Here is a 21,968-nt window from a genome sequence, read left to right on the forward strand (position 1 = left end):
GTAAGCATTGTAGGACAAATTTTCCTTCAATTAATAAAAGATCAAAATTTCCTAGAAATAACATCAGAGAGGTGATAAGGCATCACCAGAAGAAGAACAACCTCAAGACCCCCAAATAGACCCGCAAACCTCACACATTACAAACATGAGGAAGCCCCACCCATTCCAAGCGAAGATCAAAACAACCCCCCCACCCCCCCACCCAACATGAGAAACCCAAAAATAAAAAGGCCATTAGCCCAACATCTTACCCTAATCTAAACCCCTCCTTGCCGCCCAACCAAGCTTCAATCTTCATCTGTGAATGGATCTTCCTAGTCAAAAAAAAATCCTCATCCCACGACTTAGCTCCTTTCCGATAGGATTTCTTCATCTTCTCTTCCTTTTTTTCTTTTAAATTCCTCAAAAGCCCTTCCGGCGAACTCCTTACCACTCCAAAAGCACAGACCTAGGCTTTTATCAATAACCTCTCTTTCCACTACTTTCTGGATATACACTTCACCTAAATCCCCATTAATTTCAACATTATTTTGTTACAAACAGTTCATATCAGACTCAGGACCCACCCCACTTAACTTGTTTTCCTGTTGTTCCTTCTCCGAAAGGGAGATTGAAGACTACACTTGCATCGAAGTCCTCCTATGATTAGAGATAGATGTCCTGTTTCCTCTCCATCTTTTCCTCCTATAGACCCATTTGTAATTTTTTGTAGGTCCTGCCCCTGCCAAGTCGAGTTTAAGTTTAGAGAATATCTTTGTGACATGCACAATATTTTGATTTCTAGAGCTACACGGTTTCCTACTACTTGTCTTGATGATTTGTTCCCCTTCTTTCTCTTCCGGGTTGTTTCTATGACCTAAATCTACACGCAACCTTTCAATCCTCGCCTCTTCGAAGTGCGACACATTTCAAACGTGGTCAGCTTGTCCACTAGTGCCTTTCCTGGCACCTGAAGCTTCCTTGCCTATAGCCTTAGCTTTACTTGCAACCTAAGCCTCGTCACTGCCACTCCTAGCTTCCTCCTCCTGCCCTTCTGTCCTCATTGGACCAATTGAAACAACCTTGCCCAAAGCCAGAAGCCCTGTGTTTTCACTACCACAACTGCTTGTAGCCGAGTCCCCGGACTCGGGGAGGTGGAAGTCCCATTTGTGTTATTTCTTTCTCGCCCTTCATCTCCGACGCCTCTAATCTCCAAGGCAGGAGAGCAAATATCGAAGCTCACCTTTGAACCACCAATGATCCTATTTTTTCCACTTTTATCAAACTTTGCGATCACTCATATCCATTTGTTTTGCTTTCTATCCCTTATCTCCATCCAGGCGCACCTACTACTATGTTTTCTAGTTTTTCTTTCCTGTCTTCCACTATGACCATTGGTGCTGGGACTTGAACTCCGAACAAAGGTTTTTTTGGACGAGCCCACCACTTCAATCGAACACTTTGAACAGAGGTAGAAGATAACCTCTCTTCACGAGTCACGTGATGATTTAGAAAGTCACCTAACCTACTTTCAATAACCCGACCCAAACTTAATACCGGTTCTACCTCTGTAACTCGAATTGGTTCGGGCCAACTCTGGCTCAATTTCAAACTACCAATGGGCCCAAACTTCTTAGATGACGTGTCCCCGGCTCCCCGCATTTATCAGACTCCATAAAACAATTTACACCTGGCCTTATTTCGCTACTTTCAAGAAAATTTGACTCCCCAAATACCACACGTGAAACCTCTTCATTAATTTCCAACGTTTGGTTCAACATTTCCTTACCACGTGTCACCCAATCCTCATGGTTACCTTTGTTTTCTTTCTTGGTGAGTTTCATCCACCGTGATGCTTCAGCTTCTAGCAAGGCCCAAACTTGGAGCTAAAGATTGCTAGCAAGTAGATTCAGACATCTAGGGATTTATTCAGGTTTCAACCTGTTAAGTCCTTAAGTTTGCTGGATTGGGACGGGTTATTAAGATACTCCTAAACACAGCTTAAAAAATAATAATAATAATAAAGAAGAAAAAGGATTTTCTTATAAGCCCAGTCAATCCTATTGGTGGGCTGAAACATTTTAATAAAAAAAGGGGCCTGCAGTCTAGTTTAGTGAACAATAGGCCCCAAGTTAATTGGGCTTGTTTGTAATGCAATAAGCATTTAATGGGCCTGCAGTAGAGCCCATTCGATGGAACAACAGGCCCTAAAAGAATAAATCTATATTAATTAATTTCTTTTGAGGTGTCTCACTTATTTATAAGGGGATGCCACTTATCCTATTCTAACAAGAGGGCTATTTTCCCTCCTTTAACCACTTGAAGTGAGGGGACACATATCACCCTAGGGGAGAGAGGTACTTTCCCTCCTCTAACCACTTTAAGTGGGGGGGACACATGTCAGCCTAGGAAGGAGGATTATTTTCCCTTCTTTAACCACTTGAAGTGGGGGGCCACATGTCACCCTAGGAAGGAGGATTTATTTTCCCTCCTTTAACCACTTGAAGTGGGGGGACACATGTCACCCTAGGGGAGAGAGCTACTTTCCCTCTAACCACTTTAAGTGGGGGGACACATGTCACCCTGGGAAGAAGGATTTACTTTTCCTCCTTTAACCACTTGAAGTGGGGGGGACACATGTCATCCTAGGGAAGAGAGTTTCTTCTCCCTCCTTAACCCACTTTAAGTGGGGGGACACTTGTCACCTTAGGAAGGAAAAGTTTCTTTTCCCTCAACCCATTTTAAGTGGGGTGACACTTGGCACTTTAAGAAGAGAGGAGTGGAGAGTTACTTAACCACCTCCCTCCTCTATATAAATCCCTCTCCTGCAAGGAGAAGGGGCTAATGCCATTTTGTTGGCTAATTTCATTCAGTTGATAGAATTTACAGTAACAAAAGACAAACCAAAGGAGAAAGAAGAGAAGATTGTGGTGTGGAAGAAAAGGGAGAAGAGGAGAAAGAAGAAGGTAGGCATTGCAGTATTCCTCCTCCACCTTTTCATTATGATACTCCTACAACTCCCTCTATTAGACTTATGCCTTTCCTTATACTCCTTTCACACACTTTCCTCCATTGTTATTATTTCCTTTTTTTTTTTCTTCTTCTCGTCTCATTTTAATCATATATGAGGGAGACAACCATCTATAGTCTTGATGCTTAGTTTAGTCTATTCATTTGTACTTCTGAATTAGAATCAAAAGGTTTTATCTGCCCCTAGTAGATATGTAATTAAGGGAATATCTATATATATGAGGGAGACAACCATCTACAGCCTTGATGCTTAGTTTAGTCTATTCATTTGTACTTCTGAATTAGAATCAAAAGGTTTTCTCTGCCCCTAGTAGATATGTAATTAAGGGAATATCTACGTGGTTTCCTGAATGAGGCTTGCCCAAATGACAAAAGAACCCAGTTATTAGTCTAATTGGGTGAATTATGTTATGTGAAATTATAAAATAAAAAAGCTTTTCCACTAACACAACCCCATGATTTTAATTTTCACAGTATAAAGGTCTTGTAAATTATAAGCTAGCAGCCTCCCCCCCATAACCGGTCAACATTTCCAGAGATTAAAAGGATGTCCCACAAGCTGAAGCTGAAGAATTCCTTCAGGGATTGGAATATGATTGCAAGACAAATGCCAACGTTCTGCCCTAATCCTGCCAACTGAAGGCTCCAGCAATTCCGGAAAGAGGAGCATGGCTTCATCATCAACTCCAAATAGGACGGCCTTCGAATCCTCAAAAGGCTTAATCTCCACAGCAGCTTTTAAGTTGTATCTCTTCATGATTGCCTCCAGAATCCTTCCCCAATCTGAAACTTTTCGTCTGTTGTTAAGATTACTTTCTTTTCCCCCATCAAAAAGCACCTTTTGATTTACAAATTCGCTGGACACTAAAGCCTCTGGCTTTCCTTTCTTTGAATTTTCTTCCTTCGAATTTGTGTTGCCATTCTGCTTGTTGCAGACCTCTGACCCATTGAGACGTTTTGGAGTTTTACTCTCTACTACTTCAATCAGAAACTCCTGTAATAAATCTGCAAACAATCTCCACCCTGTTCTCCTTCTACCCTCTGGAATGCAAAGCATCTGTTTTCTGTTATCCCCGAATATTTCAATAATCACCACAAACCAACCCTTCTCATTTTTCCTTATCTCAACCTCAAATCTCTCCCCATCTACTCCCACTGCACTCTTCCACCCTTGGTTCTTTTGTTGAGAATGTCGCCCCATCCATGAAACCCTTCAGCCATCCAATTACTTCCTCAGATATGAAAATGGCGGCTCTTTTCTCTTCTCTGATTTTCAATGTCCGCCTGCCTTTGTTTCTTCCTTCTTCGAACTGAAACTTCTTGGCTTCAATTCCCACTTCCCTGTTGATGAGAAAAGTTCTTCGTCCTCACCCATCTTCGTCATTATGTCCTAATGGTAACAAATGCATACCATTTTGTGGAGATCATGTTTTCTTTTCCATCCTCTCTAAAATTAACAAACATCCTTCACTCAAGAATAGAAGAGGAAGTGACCTTGAACTTTGATGGAAGTGCCTTGGGAGATGCAAATACTTTATTAGCTTCTTTGATGACTATTCAAGGTATATATGGATATATCCATGCACTTTAGAGGTGGTATCCAAAATTGTGAAAGACTTTTAGTGCATGGTTTTCACTTAGTTTCATGTTGAGATTTAGACTTTTCAATAAGGCAGTATTAAAGAATACTTCTATCATGATCTAACTGAATTCTTTGCGTTTTGCGGATCTTTCAACCATAGCTCTATGCTAGAACACCACAACAAAATGGTGTTGAAGAATGGAAGAACTGCCACTTGCTTGAAGTTTCTCATGGTATGATGTTGCATCTGAATGTCCCTAAGAATTATTAGGTTGATACAGTGTTGGCTGCTTCTTATGTCATTAACCATATGCTATCTCGAATGTTGTAGTACAAAGCTCCACGTAAAATCTCGTTTCTTCAGTCTCCCTTGTTTTCTATTCCCTTGCATATTTTTGATTGTTGTTGTTTCGTCCATGACTTATCTATAACTTGTGGTAGATTAGTCCCCAAAGTTATTCCTTGTCCCATTCTTGGTTATCCTTCCTCCTAGAAGGACTATAAATGCTTTGGTCTCGTTTCCCTCGAATACTTTGTGTCCACAGACGTGTCGTTTGAATTTGAGTCCTTTTTTGCCTCTCTCCATGGGGAGAATAGTGTGGAGGAGAGAGGCAGGTCCAGTAGGTCCAACATCCTTCTATTTGGGATCTTGCTTCTTTTCATGTGTTCTTGAGGCCCAGTAAGGTAGATGGCACAATGGCAAGATACAAGGTGAGGTTGGGATCAGTTATTTTGGGCAGCTTTGTAATCTTTATTTCTGATCACTTGTGTTAGAGTTAGCCGAATAAGGGTAAATTAGTCAACTCACCTTGGTTAAGTTACGAGCTTATGTGGCAGTCTTATTAGAGGTTCTCTGTCCCATACTTAAGTACGGGCAGTTTAGCCCTTGTACATTTAATTAGAAGCCTAATCACTATTAAGAGGTCGACTGATAGGGTTTAGCTATCAGGTTCGACAGTTCTTTCATCTTCTTCTTCTCTTCTTCTTCTTCTTCTTCTCCTTCTCTTTCTTCTTCTCCTTACTGGTTCGGACTACTGTAGCAACAGTAGAAACAATTAGCTGCCAATTTAAATAATGAGCTCCACCAATTAGCATAAAAATGCTTTTCTAAATGGAGATTTGGAAGAGGAAGTGTATATGATCCAGCCCTTGGATTCCTAGGAAAAGGGAATGAAGTAAAGGTATGCAGATTAAAGAAATTTTTATATGGGTTAAAGTAGTCACCTACAACTTGGTTAGTAGGTTTCATCTAACTATTCAACAGATTGGGTTCCAAAAATGTTTGTCAAATCAAACCCTTTTTGTCAAGAGAGATCAATAGATGATTGTAGTCTTAATAGTGTGTATGTGGATGATATTGTTATTATAGTGAACTAGAACTCTAAGACTTAGAAGGTAAAAAGGTTCCTTGCCACACAATTTAAGGTTAAGGACTTGGGACCTCTATGTTATTTTCTTGGGTTGAAGTTGCCTGTTCACAAATGAGTATCTTTAGTTTTCAAAGGAAATACATCCTGTATCTCCTACAAGATGTAGGTAAAGTTGGGGGAAAATCTAGTAGATACTCTTGTTGATGCTAATCATAAGCTTGGTGGTTGTAATGGAGAACCTATGAAGGATGTTAAGAAGTTTCAAATATTGGTTGGAAGGCTACTCATCAATGACTTGGCTAGATATTGCCTATGTTGGGCATGCCCCTAAGACTTAACACCTTGAAGTTGCAGAAAGCATTCTCAAGTACTTGAAATATCTAGGGATTGGCATACTGTTCAAAAGGCGTGGTCATCTGAAGGTTGGGGTTTTATATTGATGCTGATTAGGCTGGCTCAGTAGACGACAGGAAGTCCATGGAGGTATTATACCTTTGTTAATGGAAACTTAGTTACTCGAAGAAGCAAGAAATAGAGTGTGGTGGCTATTTCAAGTGTTGAAGCCAAATATAGAGTCATGGAACATGGAGTTGCTGAAGTTCTTTGGGTGAAGAACTTGATAGGTGAACTAGGCTTTATTGTTGACAGCCTGATGTTACCTTACTATGACAACAAGGCAGTCATCAATATTTCTGCCAACACAGTCCTCCATGATAGAACATGAAAGCTGAAATGCTGTAGCCGAAGCAGTAGAAGAGAGGAGAAGACCAAGAGATGCTGAGAATGTCGAACTGAATGACCCAAGTCGACAGTACTATTATTTATATTAGAGTACAATACAATGTTACAGGAAATGACTGGAATGCCCCTGATTAGTGATGGGACACCCAAACAATTTAAAACACTAAACAAACTAAGGCCCACTAACAACTTAAACTCAAATACAGGCTAAGAAGAACTCTTATCAGCCGAGCCATCAATACATGAAAACCTTCAACCTAACACTCCCCCTCAAGCTAAGCATGGATGTCAATCATGTTTAGCTTGCCAAGAAGGTCCATGAACTTTGTTGCAGCCAACCCTTTAGTCAATACATCTGCAATTTGCATCTCAGATGGAGTATGTAGAGTTCTCCCGAGACTATTATCTCTCTAACAAAATGTCGATCAATCTCAATATGTTTTGTCCTGTCATGTTGCACAGGGTTATTTGCAATGTTGATGGCGGCCTTGTTGTCACAATACAATCTGAGAGGACCCTCAGCTTTAATGCCAAGCTCCTTAAGAAGGAGGGTCCTGAGCCATAGGAGTTCAGCAACCCCGTGAGCCATAGCTCGATATTCTGCTTCCACACTTGATCTAGCAATTACATTCTGCTTCTTACTGCGCCATGTGACCAGGTTCCCTCCCACAAACATTTAATGAGGGAGAAACTTGAAAATGGTGAAGTTTGTACCCCTTGTGTTAGGAAGAAAGACTCTTCTCAAAATATTCTTTACCATTGTTAGAGTGGAATATTTTGATTCGAGTATTAAACTGGATAAAGTAAAGTTCATGAAAACGTTGCACAATGGTTGGGACCTCATGAATAAATCCAAGTAAAGCGTAAAAAGTCATCAACAAAAAGGATAAAATATCTATAATCCACCATGGAAGATAAATGATATGGCCCCCACACATCAGAATGCACAATATGAAAAGGAGAATTTGATCTTTTATTACTTAATGAATAGGAATGTCTACAATGTTTAGCAAGTTCACAAGACTCACAATGAAGGCTAGACAAAGATACTCCTTTAAACAGTTCTGAGAACAAATGACTCAAAGTAGAAAAAGATAGATGACCAAAATGTAAATGACATAACATGACTCAATTAATAGACTCTAATGAAATGGATACAAAGTTACTCCATGAGATGGTGCAAGACTTCTATTAGGTGTATCCAACAAGTAGATTCCATATGCCTCATGGTCACTCCCAATCATCCTCTAGGACTTCAGGTCCTGAAAAACACAATGGGTAGGAAAGAATGTTATGCTACAATTCATGGATTTGGTCAAACTACTAATAGATAAAAGACTGGTGTTAAGTTTAGGAACATGAAGGACCGAGGACAAAAACAAGGGAATCAGAGGCTTTGATGTCCCCTTTCCTTGAGATGGGAGCAAGAGACCCATCAACAAGGGATATTTTTTCATGGCCAGAAAGAAGTTGATATGAACAAAAGAGGTTAGATATACTGGTCATGTGGTTTGAAGCACCAAAATCTATAATCCAAGAGATTTCATTATTACTTGATATAGTAGCATGATTTGCAGAAGCATGAATACCTGAGTGAGCAAAGGTATGAGTCTCCCATACTTTTCAAATTCTTCCTTTACTGCTACCAGCTGCTCCATGGAGGACTTTTCACTTTCTTTTTTTCCCCCTAGTACTGTAGCTACATTTGCATTCTTAGGCTTCTCGACCTGACCATTCTTCTTACTATTGTTGTTGTTTCGAAACCTTTCTGGGAGATGATCTAGATGTAACTTCCAACAAGTATCCTTGGTGTGTTTCAGCTTCTTGTAGTATTCACATATCACCTCCTTTTCAGTAGGTACCTTTGGCTTCAACCCTACATGTGCAAAATGTTCTAGGGGTGGAGGTCCCTGTAGTTGTACTTGTCTCTTGCTCTCTTCACTGCTAACAATGGAATATGCCTGGGCAAGTGTGACTTCATCCTTACTGGAATATTTTGTCTAGTTATATCGAACTCAGGGTTGAGTCTAGTGAGAAACTCAAACACCCTGTTCCTCTCTACCAACTTTCTGTAAGTTTCTTTATCCTTGGTGCTCTCCCACACAACTGTTTCCATCACGTCAATTTCCTGCCAAAGGGACTTCAACATAGAGTAATACACAACTACACATCTCTCCCCTTGTCTCAAATTGTTCACATCATTCTTCAACTTATAGGCTTTGGCAACATTCAACTTCTGTGAATATGTTTTTGTGATACTACCCCAAATCTCCTTGGCAGTATTCATCTAGAGATAATGTTGGCTTATGTGAGGCTGCATTGAGTTGACTAACCACTTGATCACAATGTAGTTCTCCTACATCCATCTCTCATACATGGGACCCATCTCTGCTGATTTCTCCTTACCACCTGTAAGATATCCCAATTTCCCTCTACTACAGGCATAAATCTGTATGGGTTGTGCCTAGGCCAAATAATTTGTTCAATTCAACTTAATTGTGGTCACAACACTCAGTATGGTATCTGTTGGACCAACCCCAAATTCTGGGTTCTGCTTACTTCCAAATTGCTCCATTAATCAAACGAAAATAAAAAACAATATTTCTAATCCAGAAATACCTAACTGTAGTCAATCCCAAGCTGGAAGACCCAACAACTAAGGTTTCATTGCACCGACATCGTGGGAGAAATGGGAGAATTGTAGCTGCTCCTACCAGAGCTTCCCAAATCACCTCCAACTTCAATCGACCTCTTCTAGGGATCAAAAGAGGTCCTCCAAGCCTTGAGCGCCATCCTCACACAGTCTCCTTGACCCATAACTAGAAAACTCTCTAGTTGGCTAGGGTTTTGGGCAAAAAACTGCAGCCTCAATTTCTTGGCAATCCACAACCAGCTTCTATCTCTCCAAACCATCTTCCAACTAGGCAAAAATGATTGTAAGATCAGTCCTGTAAAATCAGAATAGAAATCTGGAAAAAATAAACAGAAATAGGGAAGAGAAGAGAAACAGTGGAAGAGGAAGAAATAAAGAAGAAAAGAATGAAGAAGGGAGAAGAAGAGAAGAGTTTGATCAGATCCCTCTCTATTCTCCTAATCTGTTTTATTACACTAATAATCATGGATCAATTATAATCTTGCCCTTAATGGGGCGGCCAGCTATTAAACATCACTTAAAAGGATCTAAAGAATGGTTAACAGGCCCATGTGGACAAGGGCCATTAACACTAACATAACATATAAGAGAAAAAGAAACAAACTAAAGCACTAGGACCCATCCACCCAGTTTCTCTACAATGTGATGTCACAGGTCACTAGGTCAAGTGGTTGAACTGCTTGACCTGTGACCTGTTGGCCTTTCTGGTTTGATGAACAGTCTGAGTCTAAATGGATGACAAGTTGTCAGACATGCGTCCAAGTCTGATCCTCCACAGATTCTTGAGGGCACCTCTACATAAAATTTCCTTTGGATCTGCTAGCTTATTTGACATAAATGAACAGCTAATCTACAAGAAGAAAGTTGTTACTGATCCAAAAAATATCTACAAGATGAACCCACTTTTTTATATCAAATATCACTTGGTAACAAAGGCAACATTTTTTTTGTAGTTATCTAATATTAGAATTCATAAAAATGTCTTTTTATATTAAGCATATACTTTTCTATAGACATGTCTGTGAGTCTATTTCATCTTGCTGAGTCAGCCTCTTCGACATGTATTGGATTCCAATTCCCATGTATGTGTCCATGTCCATGTGACACCATATATAGTTACTAGAAGTCTTGAATTTATGGTTTACTTTCAAAGGGTCAAAGTCAGTATGACATGGAGGATGCATATACAGTGTGAAGCCTGCCAGGCAGTTTTATTTGGTTGAAAACAAGAATGATCTCCCTTTGCTAAATATTTAGGTTGCCTTTACTCATGTGATGTGACACATTCATCTACTTCAAGAGATGTTTACTGCTGTGGTCATACCTACATGGAATATGAAACACATTCAGGAGGAAGAAATGTGAGAAGAATATTAAAATTGACCAGCTGTTGCAAAATTCAGGCCCGTCCGTGTGCTTTGGACCTTTAATCAAGTGGATCACCAATGCATGTTTTAAGAGAATAAAATGCATGTTACCTTCTTGTTTTTCAATTTTACTGATGTTCAAATGTTTGATATAATGCGAGTACCCAACGAAAAATGTTTGATATAATGTAGTGTAAGAGAGTAGTCACTAACCTCTGAATTTTCTGTTTTATTCAAAACAAAACAGGTACAGAGGCAGCTACAATTACGGATAGAAGCCCAAGGAAAGTACCTGAAGAAGATAATTGAAGAGCAACAACAACTCAGTGGTTTTCTTGGGGAAGTCCCTAGTTCAATAATCCCTGTCCCTGGCTCAGGTGATAACTGCTCTGATTCTAAGAGTGACCCATCAACTCCTGCTCCAACCTCTGAGGGCCCCATCCAAGACAAGTCTGCCAAGGAATGCCCACCAGACAAGAGTCTCTCCCGCAATGAGTCCTCTTCACGCCATGAACCATTGACACCAGATTCTGGTCATGTAAGTTCCCCAGTAGAGAGCCCAAAAGGTGATGGACCATTAAAGAAAAAGCGGATGAGCATTGACACCATATGTTCAAAAAAAATAGAAGTAGTCCTCACTCATCAGATATTGGAGTCAAGCATGGGCTCTAGATTCCAGCAGCCATGCTCGGTTTTTCCAATCAGAGAGTTTGAACCTTCATCTGGGACACTCCACAGCAAAGAGGATCGCCTTGAGAATGTTTCGTGAAATGCCAAGCGATACAATAATATGCATGGTGTTTCAAGTGCAGGGCTCTCTTTCCTCTTTTTTCTTTTTGTCGCTTTACCCAATATTTATTTACTTCCCGTTTATTAGGTTAAATAACTAGGTTTCGACTTTGGATGTCAGGAGATTAGTTCAAGTAGAATTTATTTTTAACCTCATTTACCTTTCAGGAATTTCTTATATACTTAAGCTGTCTATCACAATTCAGACGGAACACTATGTAGCCATGCATGGTTTGTGCATGTACTGTAAAACATAGCTTGAAATAAGAAATTGTCCATTTGCTTGCAATTGCTTTGCAAATAATGTACATCAGTTCCTAGTACTGTAAAACAGGTCATCTGGGGTTGCAAACCTGAGCAATTCAAAACATTGGGCTCCGCATAAGGACTATAGTAGAACCTGTTACAAGCTCCCTAGTGAGTCATCTATTTGCGCGATGCAATGTTAATTTTTGGCAATGCCCATTTTCTAAGGAATTTTTACTGATCATTAACAAGGTGCCACTAGTTGTTTGCAAGCCACTGGTTTTACTTGGTGTATTATTTACTATACCACTTCTATGGCCTTGCCTGCCTAAATTGTTTGGAACATTTTTTGGAAAGTGATTCCTTAAGACTTGGATTTGTGAGATCAATAGATTAATTGCGAAGCACAAATTAAATGGTCTAGATCTCTAGCTAGAACATCAGATGATTAGAAAACCCTGAAATCAATTTCTCTCACCATTAACAAGGTGCCACTAGCATTGAAATGTGCTATTAGTAAGCCAATAGTTTTATTTGGTATATAGCCTGAAGGCCCTGAATTATATGAAACTTTCATATTTTTTGAGTTGAGACTTGTAGTTTTGAGATTAATTTATTACTCTTGAAGCATGAGTTAAATAGTCTGGATCTCTAGTTAGAAAATCATGACTAATCTCTTCACTATTTATTAAATGGGTATGAGTGAGAAAAGAAAAAAAATGGTCTTCTAAAATAGATAATAGTATTTTTGGAACAGAAAAAAAGTGGATAACAGTATTTTAGGATTTCAGAAATGTCTGATAATTCAGTGTAAATGGATTTAATTGTATACCATTAACTCAAATGGAATGGTGAGGGAAGGGGTTATTGCTAAAATAGTAGAGGGGTAAAGTGTCACTCTCAAAAGCCAAAATTTAGTAATTTAACAAAAAAAAAATGATACAAACTGAACTACCATCACATTCAATGGGAGCATTTCTGGTTTTATCCGAAAAAAAAAAAAAATAGATGGATGATAAATAAAAAAACAGCCATGGTATCATATTACTACGAAGAGATTAAAATTACAGCCCTTTATTGTGGGGCATAATTTAGACTAAGCCCATTCTAGACCCTAAAAATAAGGGCTAGACATGGTCAATAAAATTTCAGGCTTAATGTGGGCTAGGTCTTGGCTATCAACTTAGTTCCAGAGACTTCAGGTCCAGGTGCAGAAATTTGTGGATTGGAATAGGAAAATAGAAATTAATCACCTACCGGTCTTCCTTGGTCAATGCTTTTGCTCATTTCTACTCTCAACCAATTTTTTTTTTTCAATTTAATTTCCATTATTTCAATAATATTTTTAACTTTTGGATTATTTATATATTTTGCAAAACAATTACTAATTATTTATATGCAATTGATTATTTAATAATGTATATGGTGTTGGATAATAAATATTGAAAATAAATTAATTGCATCATAAAAATGTTGTAAAAATCTTTTATACAAATTGCAACTTCCAATCATCATTAGTTATAAAATCAATGGGCATTTTGTCATTATAAAAATTGGTAACAATTTCCCCATATGGGATGCAACTATCTAACATACAAAATGTGGAATTTTACTTATGGTGAACATCTAATATAAATACTTTATATTTTTTCATATTAATGACATAAAATTTTGAATTCTTGTTCTTTTTTTTTGCACCGGAAGTTCTAATATACACAATATAATTTCTAATTTTTGAATCATATGGTGAAGTGATATTTAAAGCTTCCTGGACACATAAATATAAAACATGACAACCTAATTTGAAGTAGTTTTCCTTTTGATAAATGGTTCTAATTAACATTTTAAAACATTTATAGTAGATTTATTATTACTAACATTATCAAAATTAATAGAAAAAAGTTTATTTTTCAATACTGTTCGAATTCCAAAGTTTCAAGAACAAATTCCCCAGCCGAAGAATAGAGAGCCCTTCCTCGGCACAACACTACCGAGCATCAGAGGAACCTCGACTCTGAAGCCTAACTCCACCTCGGCACCTGACTGATTTAAACAGCCACATAGAAACTAGGCCGAGGAGCAAAGCGCCCTTCCTCGGCACAGCGCCACTGAGCATCCCTCGACTTCGAAGCCTAACTCCACCTTGGCACCTGATCGAGCTAAATTACCACGCAACAACTCAGCCGAGGAGCAAAGTGCCCTTCCTTGGCATAGCTCCACCTTGCATCGGGAAGATTCAGACCTCGAAACTCAACTCAACACCTCGGTGCCTCGCCTGGCTAAATGACCGCACAACACCTCGCCTGAGCATTCCCCCTCCTCAACTCCAAAATTGGTGGGGGGGTGTTTGAATTCTAAAGCTCGAATTCTTGGAGTTTTGCAGCCGATGATTGAAGGACTCCTCGACCACACTCCACATTGCCCGGATCCCAAATTCTGGCAAGCACTGAGGAACACCAAATGGACTAGACGCTCAACCAGACTTCAACTTGGAAGTTCCTCAGTCGAAGAACAAAGCGGGAACACTTCATTCCTCGACTTCAGAACTGGGGGAGTGGTGTTCAGGTCATGGCTGAGCTAGTCCTGAGAGACACATGGCCGACCATAAATATATAAAATATTTAAAAAACTTATTGCAATTGTTGAGCTAGTATGTGGCCATTTAAATCTTGTGAAACTTAAAATTTGTTTTCGCAAAAGGCATGATATCAATAAAATATTGGTGACACAAATATAACTAGTGTTATATTTTAAACTCCAATTATCAGAATTAAGTGAAACTTTAAAATTAAGATTTGAAAAAGTAGAAATTGAATTTGTTTATATGAATAAAAAAAATTAAATAATCCATTTTTATAGTATTTCTAAAAACTTTTTACATTGAGAATTTACAAATTGTTGTAAAATTCTTTCGAGCCTAGGATCTTCAAAAAATAAAATGGTTGTTCAATGTGTATAATATATTTTTCAAATTGTTGTCTCATTTTTTCATGAGAATATTGAAATTTACCAAAAACACTGTGTTTTTTGTGTTTTGTTTGCATCAACATTTTTCTTTAAATGCAGTGCCATGTGTCTAGCTAAATGGCCAATGCCACCTTTTCTCTAATAGCTAAAATCACTTCTTCTTTTTTTTTTTGCAATTTGCTCTCTTTCCCTTTCCCTCAGCATAGGGAAATGGAGTTTGAGAAGAAATTACCATTTTAATGAATATAAAATATTAAAACATTTAGAAAAAAAAATTAACTATTGATTGCCCAATTCATCGGTCTGGTATCTCAAATCGATTTCAACTAATGAAGCTTCTAAGACTCCCAAATGTTTACTTGAGACATTTGAACAATCCTCTTCCTTGTTGAAACTTTAAATAAAGTTGAGAGTTAAAGAGCAAAAAGACTAAGAAAGTCTGAGAGTGAGAGAGTACATGAGTATATGAGATTATGAGTATGAAAATTGTTATGTTGAGAATGAAAGAGGGTAAGACTATTTATAGGAGTTGAGAATTATTCAATTGATCAAATACCTTCCTAAACTAGTCATTTATGATTGTTGAGAGGGGTATTTTGTTTTTTCACAAAGTGAATTTATCACTTTACCAAGATAACCCCAAACTAATTGTTATATAACTGAGGCATTTAGTCATTTTTTGCCCTCCTAAGGCAAAATAAATGCCCCCCCCCCCCAAACTAGTCATTTATAGTTGGAAGAGGGAATTTTAGTAAACTTCTCCCCTAAAAAACTATCATAGTCATTTGTTAGACAGTGTATGCCTTTAGCTCCAATCAGAATGATGTACATTATGGAATTTATTGTAAATGAATAAAGTACATATTTGATTCATGTTATTGTGGTGTGTTTCTGTGTAATACCCTTAAACTGGACACATATGAGACTCATGTTAGTTTAGAATGTTCAAAGCCGTTGGATAGATCTGGGGAGATTTATCCTGTTAAGGCTGACACTAATGTGCCGCCAAGTTGGTCGGGGTATTCTGTCTCAGCTGCCAGAGTGAGACCTAAGGTACATGTAGTGTAGGTTTACTTGAAACCCTGAACCAGACCAGAATTCCTGTATTGCCCTGGACCTTGGTGATTAGTGGGCAAAGCTGGAATGTTACACCTGACCCCTAGACTCGATTATGATACTGCACTAGGTATCGGATTGGGCTGTCTTTGATATGCCAACCAGTGAGATCCTTAAAGGGGGTCAAAACCTGGGTATGTTGGGACAGTCCGAGAATTCATTTGAGTGGATAATCATAGTGACAGGATCAGCCATTTTGTCGGACAAAGGTAATGATCGGTGATGCACTCTCTCTAATGGAAACCTAAACTTCCGGAAATTGATTTCAATCATTGAAATTTGTTTTGCAAAATATATTTATATAGAGATATGCATATATATACTATGGTTTCAAAATGTTTACAAAAGGTTTTAATTCCCATGATCCATGTGAGTAGAGAATGCAACGCTGTTCCCTACAGCCGAGGGAGATGTCCTCTCTTGTCGGGCAGCGTTTGATCATTACGAGCTAATAGGTTAAGTGTAAGACCATTGAGGTTAATACCTGATGGGTTAATCTTGCATCTGCCCACAATCCCTGGGTTTTTATAAGGTGGCTTGGCCCAGGGACCACTTAGTGTAAATGTTGGGACCATTAAGAACCCATGGTGATGGGCTTAGGGGTTCACTGCCCATAACAGTAAATTCAGCCAGGCCTTGTAATAGAGGATAAGCTGAACCCATGTGACTGATGTGTAGATCAATGTTTGGGTCTCACGCCATACAAGGAAACCCAACTGGGCAGCAGTTTGGAAGGTTAGTGAAAACATAGACTTAATGGGCCAAAAGTCCAATTCAAATTGGTCTAATTCAATTAGTTAAAGAAGGGGGCGGATATGAGATTTGGATCAGCAGATAGGATAAGGAGTTATCTCTATCCACTCAGAGAGTCCAGATCCAAATACAGATTTGGATTTGGAAACTCCTAATAAGATTAGGAGGGGCTGATCTAATCTATAGATAAGATAAGGGCTTATCTTTATCTCTTAAAGAGAAGTCTTGATCCAAATACAGATTTGGATTAGGAAATTCCTAATGAGATTAGGAGCTCTATTTAAGGCTATAAAAGGAGGAGGAGGGCGAACCTCCATTCATCTCATCACAACAGATTTTAGATCACAGAAAGAGAGAAGACAACTACAGTAAGACTGCGCCATCTTCTGCTCTTGCGCCCTCCTCCTACTACTACCATTGCCAATTCATTCTCCTCTGTAGGAGTGATCAAGAAGAGTTCTTGATATCATTTTTTGGAGAAAAACTGATCTGAAGTTGTTCTTACATACCTCCATCGAATTCTTGCTAAAGGATTCAATTCTTGTGAAGAAATTGCTGATTCTACTCCACCCTACACTGTGTCATCTTCAGTAGGAGTAGTCTTTGGAGTTTTCCTTGAGCGTGAACACCTTCATTGGGAGTTACTACTACTCCATATCAGTTATATGCCTCTCCTACCTTTTGGTTTCAGATCTAGTTCAGTTTAGGTTCAAGATTGATCATTAAAAATGTAGATTTTCTAAAACAAAGAATGTGATTCCCACATGGGAGAGTGAGAAATTTTGAAATTTTGCCCTACCTACCTGCAGGGTTCGGCTATCTATAAGATGGATCTCTCATCCCTTCAGTGGTATCAGAGCCATGGTTCAAATCTTGAACCGGAATAGATTAGATTTGAACCTGTGTAAATGGGTAGAAGGTGTTCTACCTGAATTGCGCATATAATTGATTTTCTAGGAAATCGGTTCCCAGATTAAGGGCTATTGATCTGAAATTATATCTTTATAAATTTGAATGATATTTAGAATAGTTCTTTATATTTTTCTTGATTTATGGGTTGTTCGTACGATCGAATTCTTTAATGGCACAGAAAAACTGCGATTTGCAGTTCTTTAAATTTTGGCCTGTAATTTTTTTTTTTTTTTAATTTCTAGACTTAATGTATAGGAATTCGATTTGATGTAATATTAATAGAAAATTAGGGTTTTTCTATTTTATTTTATTTCAAGATCAAAGTTGGATGTGTAGGAGAAGGAGATTTCGCAGATGGAGAAATCGCTATCTACGATTTGTAGTTTGTGAAACTGCAAACTGTGATCTAACATCTGTTTTGCAGGTTGCAGATGTAAGAACAGCCCTAGTTCTGATTTTGATTGTCTTTAATTAGTGATTTAATTTTTCAGATCAATTCTTGAATTAAAAATCAAACCCTAGTCCCAGTTGAACCAGATTGGACCAAACTGGTTGGACCTAATCTATGGTTCGATGGGGGCTGATCTCAGCCCTAATTTCCCACTCTTGGGTCAAGAGATTGATGTTTAATTGTAAGACTTAATTCGGCCCACACCTGTAAGGCCCAGTTTTAAGATGTTAAAACTCCTTAAGGCCACTAACTACAGAAAAGCTATATGGGCCGAACTGCTTAATTCTATTCAGCCCATATACCTAGATAATACTAATCGGTAATATTATGGATTAAATTGGGCTTTAATAATGGGCTTTACAGATATTAATTGATTGGATCAATTCTATCCTTGCATGTGATGCATGGATGTGTGATGTGCAACGTACATGGGCCATAAGTACTTGGCCCATGCAGATACGATAGTGGCTCTTGCACACACCATGGCTGAATGCACATCATTGCCATGGTGTCCTTAAGATCATTGAATGATCCTCCATTTGTGGTGCGTCCCACACTTCCCTGAAAAGGATCTGTGCGGAACCCTATCCGTTTAGGGCCCACCGAAGTCTGGCTTTATGAAAGTCAGTGGGAGCCACTTTGGTTTGACCTAAATTAAACTAGTGTGTAATAACTTTGTTCCCTCCTAAAATATAAGTGCATGTGATAGGGAGATTCATATGATGAACTCTCTAAAGGCCTTTCATCATTAGCATGAAGATGGGTCATTCAGTAATGAGGAAACACACCATAAAATTGGGCTATCCATTTGTTGTTGGACTTGTTAGAATATTTCATAAGATGATAGGGGTATCATAGACCAATGTGGGAGGGGCCTATCCTAAAATGGAAGACTCTCTCACGGTACCTTGGCGTTCACGGATATGATGGGTGTGCACTCACTAGACAGAAATGTTTAACCCAAAATGGATATGAACCTTGTCTGGAATAGGCCAAAGGGAAAGCTCATGTGTTGAATGGATATGATCCTTCATAGAAAGGTGGTGGAGTTATGCAGCTGAAACAGTTGGCCCCATGCACCCTATGTGATTTTCCACATAGAAAATGTAACATAGATTAAAAGCCATATCTATGTAAATAACATGAATCAAATTAGGTTGTGGACTAATGTTTGCTTGTTATTAGAAATGGCAAACGAACAATTTGCAAAGCTGTTGAATGACAACAAACTTAAAGGACCAAACTATGCTGACTGGTATCATAACCTTATGCTGGTCCTGACTTCTGAGAAGTTGGACAAGGTGGCTAAAAACCCTACCCCGGAGCATCCGAGAGATAAGGCTTTTGAGGCTCGTGGGAGGGACTACCAAGAGTGGGAAGAAAAAAATTCCTTAGCCTGATACTATATCATTGCCTCCCTGGACAATCCGATACAGAGGCAGTTCGATTAGATCGAGCTGGCCAAGGACATATTGGATAGTCTAAAGACAATGTATGAAAGGCAGAGCCGTTCTACTCTGCAAAAGGTCTTGAAACAGTTCATGACCGCGTAAATGTCCAAGGGCCAATGGGTTCATGACCATTGTCTTCGAATGATGGGCTATATCAATGAACTTGAGGCTCTTGGATCTGGGCTGAACCATGTCACTAAGGTAGATGCCATACTAAATTCTTTGCCTCCTTCCTTCAATCCGTTCATCATGAATTTCAACATGAACAAGCTGAATGTCAGCATTCAGGAACTCAACAATATATTGCAGAGGGCTGAATAACTGATTAAGAAGGATGAGCCTCTTGCTATGCTTGTTGAAGCTGGCAAGTTGGGCAAGAAAAAGTGGAAGGCAAAGAAGAAGCCCCAAAAGAAAGCCACCAAGTCCAAAAAGCAGAAGAAGGACGAAGCATCAAATGCTTGTCACTTCTGCAAACAGACCGGCCACTAGAAGAGGAACTGTCCTCAATACCTAGAATCCAAGAAAGGTAATATCGAATCCTGTGTCATAGAAACCAATTTGTTGGTAACTGCTTCTTGGTGTATTGACTCCAAGGCTTCGACTCATGCGTGTAACTCACCGCAGGGGTTTAGGATAAGCAGAAGACTGGGTGACGGAGAAGTAACTCTTTACTTGGGGACATCTGCAAGTGTTGTAGCTACGACTATAGGAACCGTAGAGTTGTTTTTCAAAGAATGATCTATTGTATTGAAAGATTGTCTTTATGTATAGAATTTGAGAAGAAATTTGATTTCTGTTTCAAAATTGTGTGCGAATGGATATTCTATTCTTTTTGGTAATACGATTACTATTAAAAGAAATAATAAATTCATCGCATACGGAGAACTTGAGAATAGTCTCTATGCTCTCCATCCTTCTCTGGAAACTAACATAGTCGAAACTACGTCCGTTGATATCCCCAAGAAAAGAATCTGTGGTGCAGTTAATCCCACATGCCTGTAGCATTATCAACTTGGCCATATTAATATAGATCGTATCACAAGGTTGGTAAAGGATGGTCCTTTGGATTTTCTAATTGTAGAAGATCTTCCCACTTGTGAACCTTGCCTTTGGGGTAAGATGACAAAATGGCCATTTAACGGTAATCCTGAAAGATGTACAGGCACGCTTGACCTTATACATATTGATGTATATGGTCCCCTGAGTGTTAGAACTCGTAACCAGCACGTGTATTTTATTACATTCACCGGTGATTATTCTCGATATGGTTACGTGTACCTACTAAATCATTTGAAAAGTTCAAAGAGTTCAGACAAGAGGTCGAGAAACAGTTAGGGAGAGAAATTAAGACCCTTCGATCGGATTGAGGTGGCGAGTATCTCTTTGATGAATTCAGAGACTACTTAAGGGTCAACGGGATAGTATCACAGTTAGCTCCACTACTACACCACAACTAAACAATGTTTTAGAGAGGAGGAATAAGACCTTATTGGATATGGTCCGGTCACTTCTCGTACACTTAGAGTTGCCCATATCCTTTTGGGGTTTCGCATTGGAGACTGCAATATATGTTCTGAACTGGGTTCCAACAAAATTAGTTCTGAAGACTCCCTATGAGGTTTGGACTGGAAAGAAACCAAGTGTAAGACACTTGAAGATTTGGGGTTGTCCAACACACATTAAAAGAATGAGTGCGGACAAATTGGAATCCAAGACTAATTGTTGCCTATTTGTAGGCTACCCCAAGGGCTCTATGGGTTATCTATTCTATGACCCAAGAGATCAGAAGGTGTTCTGTAGCCAAAATGCCCATTTCTTTGAGGGCGATTACATCCTAAACAATCATTGTTAGGAAGTTGTTCTTTATGAGGAGAGCTCAGGAATAGTGGGAGGTGTCCCACAAGTTCTACGTAGTGACCAACCTAGAAGATCTACACGGGTTTCCAGGCCTCCACTCCGTTTTGGCTATGACCAGGATAGTTACCTAGTGGAACCAACACGCACTAGCCTATCTATGAGAATATAGCCATTGGGACCCCCAATGATGCAAGGTTCGGCTATCCATATGATGGATCTCTCATCCCTTTAGTGGTATTAGAACCATGGTTCAAATCTTAAACTGAAATAGAACGCCTTCTGCCCATTTGCGCAGGTTCAAATCTGATCTATTTCGGTTCAAGATTTGAACCATGACTCTGATACCACTGAAGGGATGAGAGATCCATCATATGGATAGTCGGACCCTGCACCATTGGGGGTCCCAATGGATATATTCTCATAGATAGTTTGGTACATGTTGGCTTTTACCTGGATCATGTCGTATTGACTTCAAACCCATCCTCCCAACAAGGACTAGGGTTACATGTCGTGCCTAGCACAACCCTAGTTGTGTGAGGTTGTGTCAGCCCACAAGTTGCCAGACCAGTTTTATAGCTCTACTCTTTGTATGTGACAACATTCAAAAGGGGTCCTTTCTCCTCTTTCCCTCTCTTCTCTTGTTGTCCGCATCCCTGTTCTTGTTCTCTTATGGCTCATACATTTCTTTTTGAGCAAACATTATC

The 21,968-nt window shown here is 39.1% G+C and overlaps 1 protein-coding gene across 6 annotated transcripts in view; it reads left to right on the top strand.

Moving 5' to 3' along the window:
* LOC148874360 (myb family transcription factor PHL7-like) overlaps nt 1-11,800 on the top strand; it is a 33,841-nt gene extending 22,041 nt beyond the window's left edge. For all 6 annotated transcript variants that reach the window (XM_088952224.1, XM_088952248.1, XM_088952233.1 and 3 more), the window contains one exon: nt 10,970-11,800. In XM_088952224.1, the coding sequence (XP_088808350.1) occupies nt 10,970-11,491 (522 nt within the window). In that variant the 3' untranslated portion in view covers nt 11,492-11,800. The remainder of the gene's footprint in view (nt 1-10,969) is intronic.
* The last annotated feature ends 10,168 nt before the right edge of the window (nt 11,801-21,968 follow it).

The sequence above is a fragment of the Nelumbo lutea genome, chromosome 1 (genome assembly GCF_056320005.1).
Source record: "Nelumbo lutea isolate HS-2025 chromosome 1, American lotus-T2T, whole genome shotgun sequence".
Classification (NCBI taxonomy): Eukaryota; Viridiplantae; Streptophyta; class Magnoliopsida; order Proteales; family Nelumbonaceae; genus Nelumbo; species Nelumbo lutea.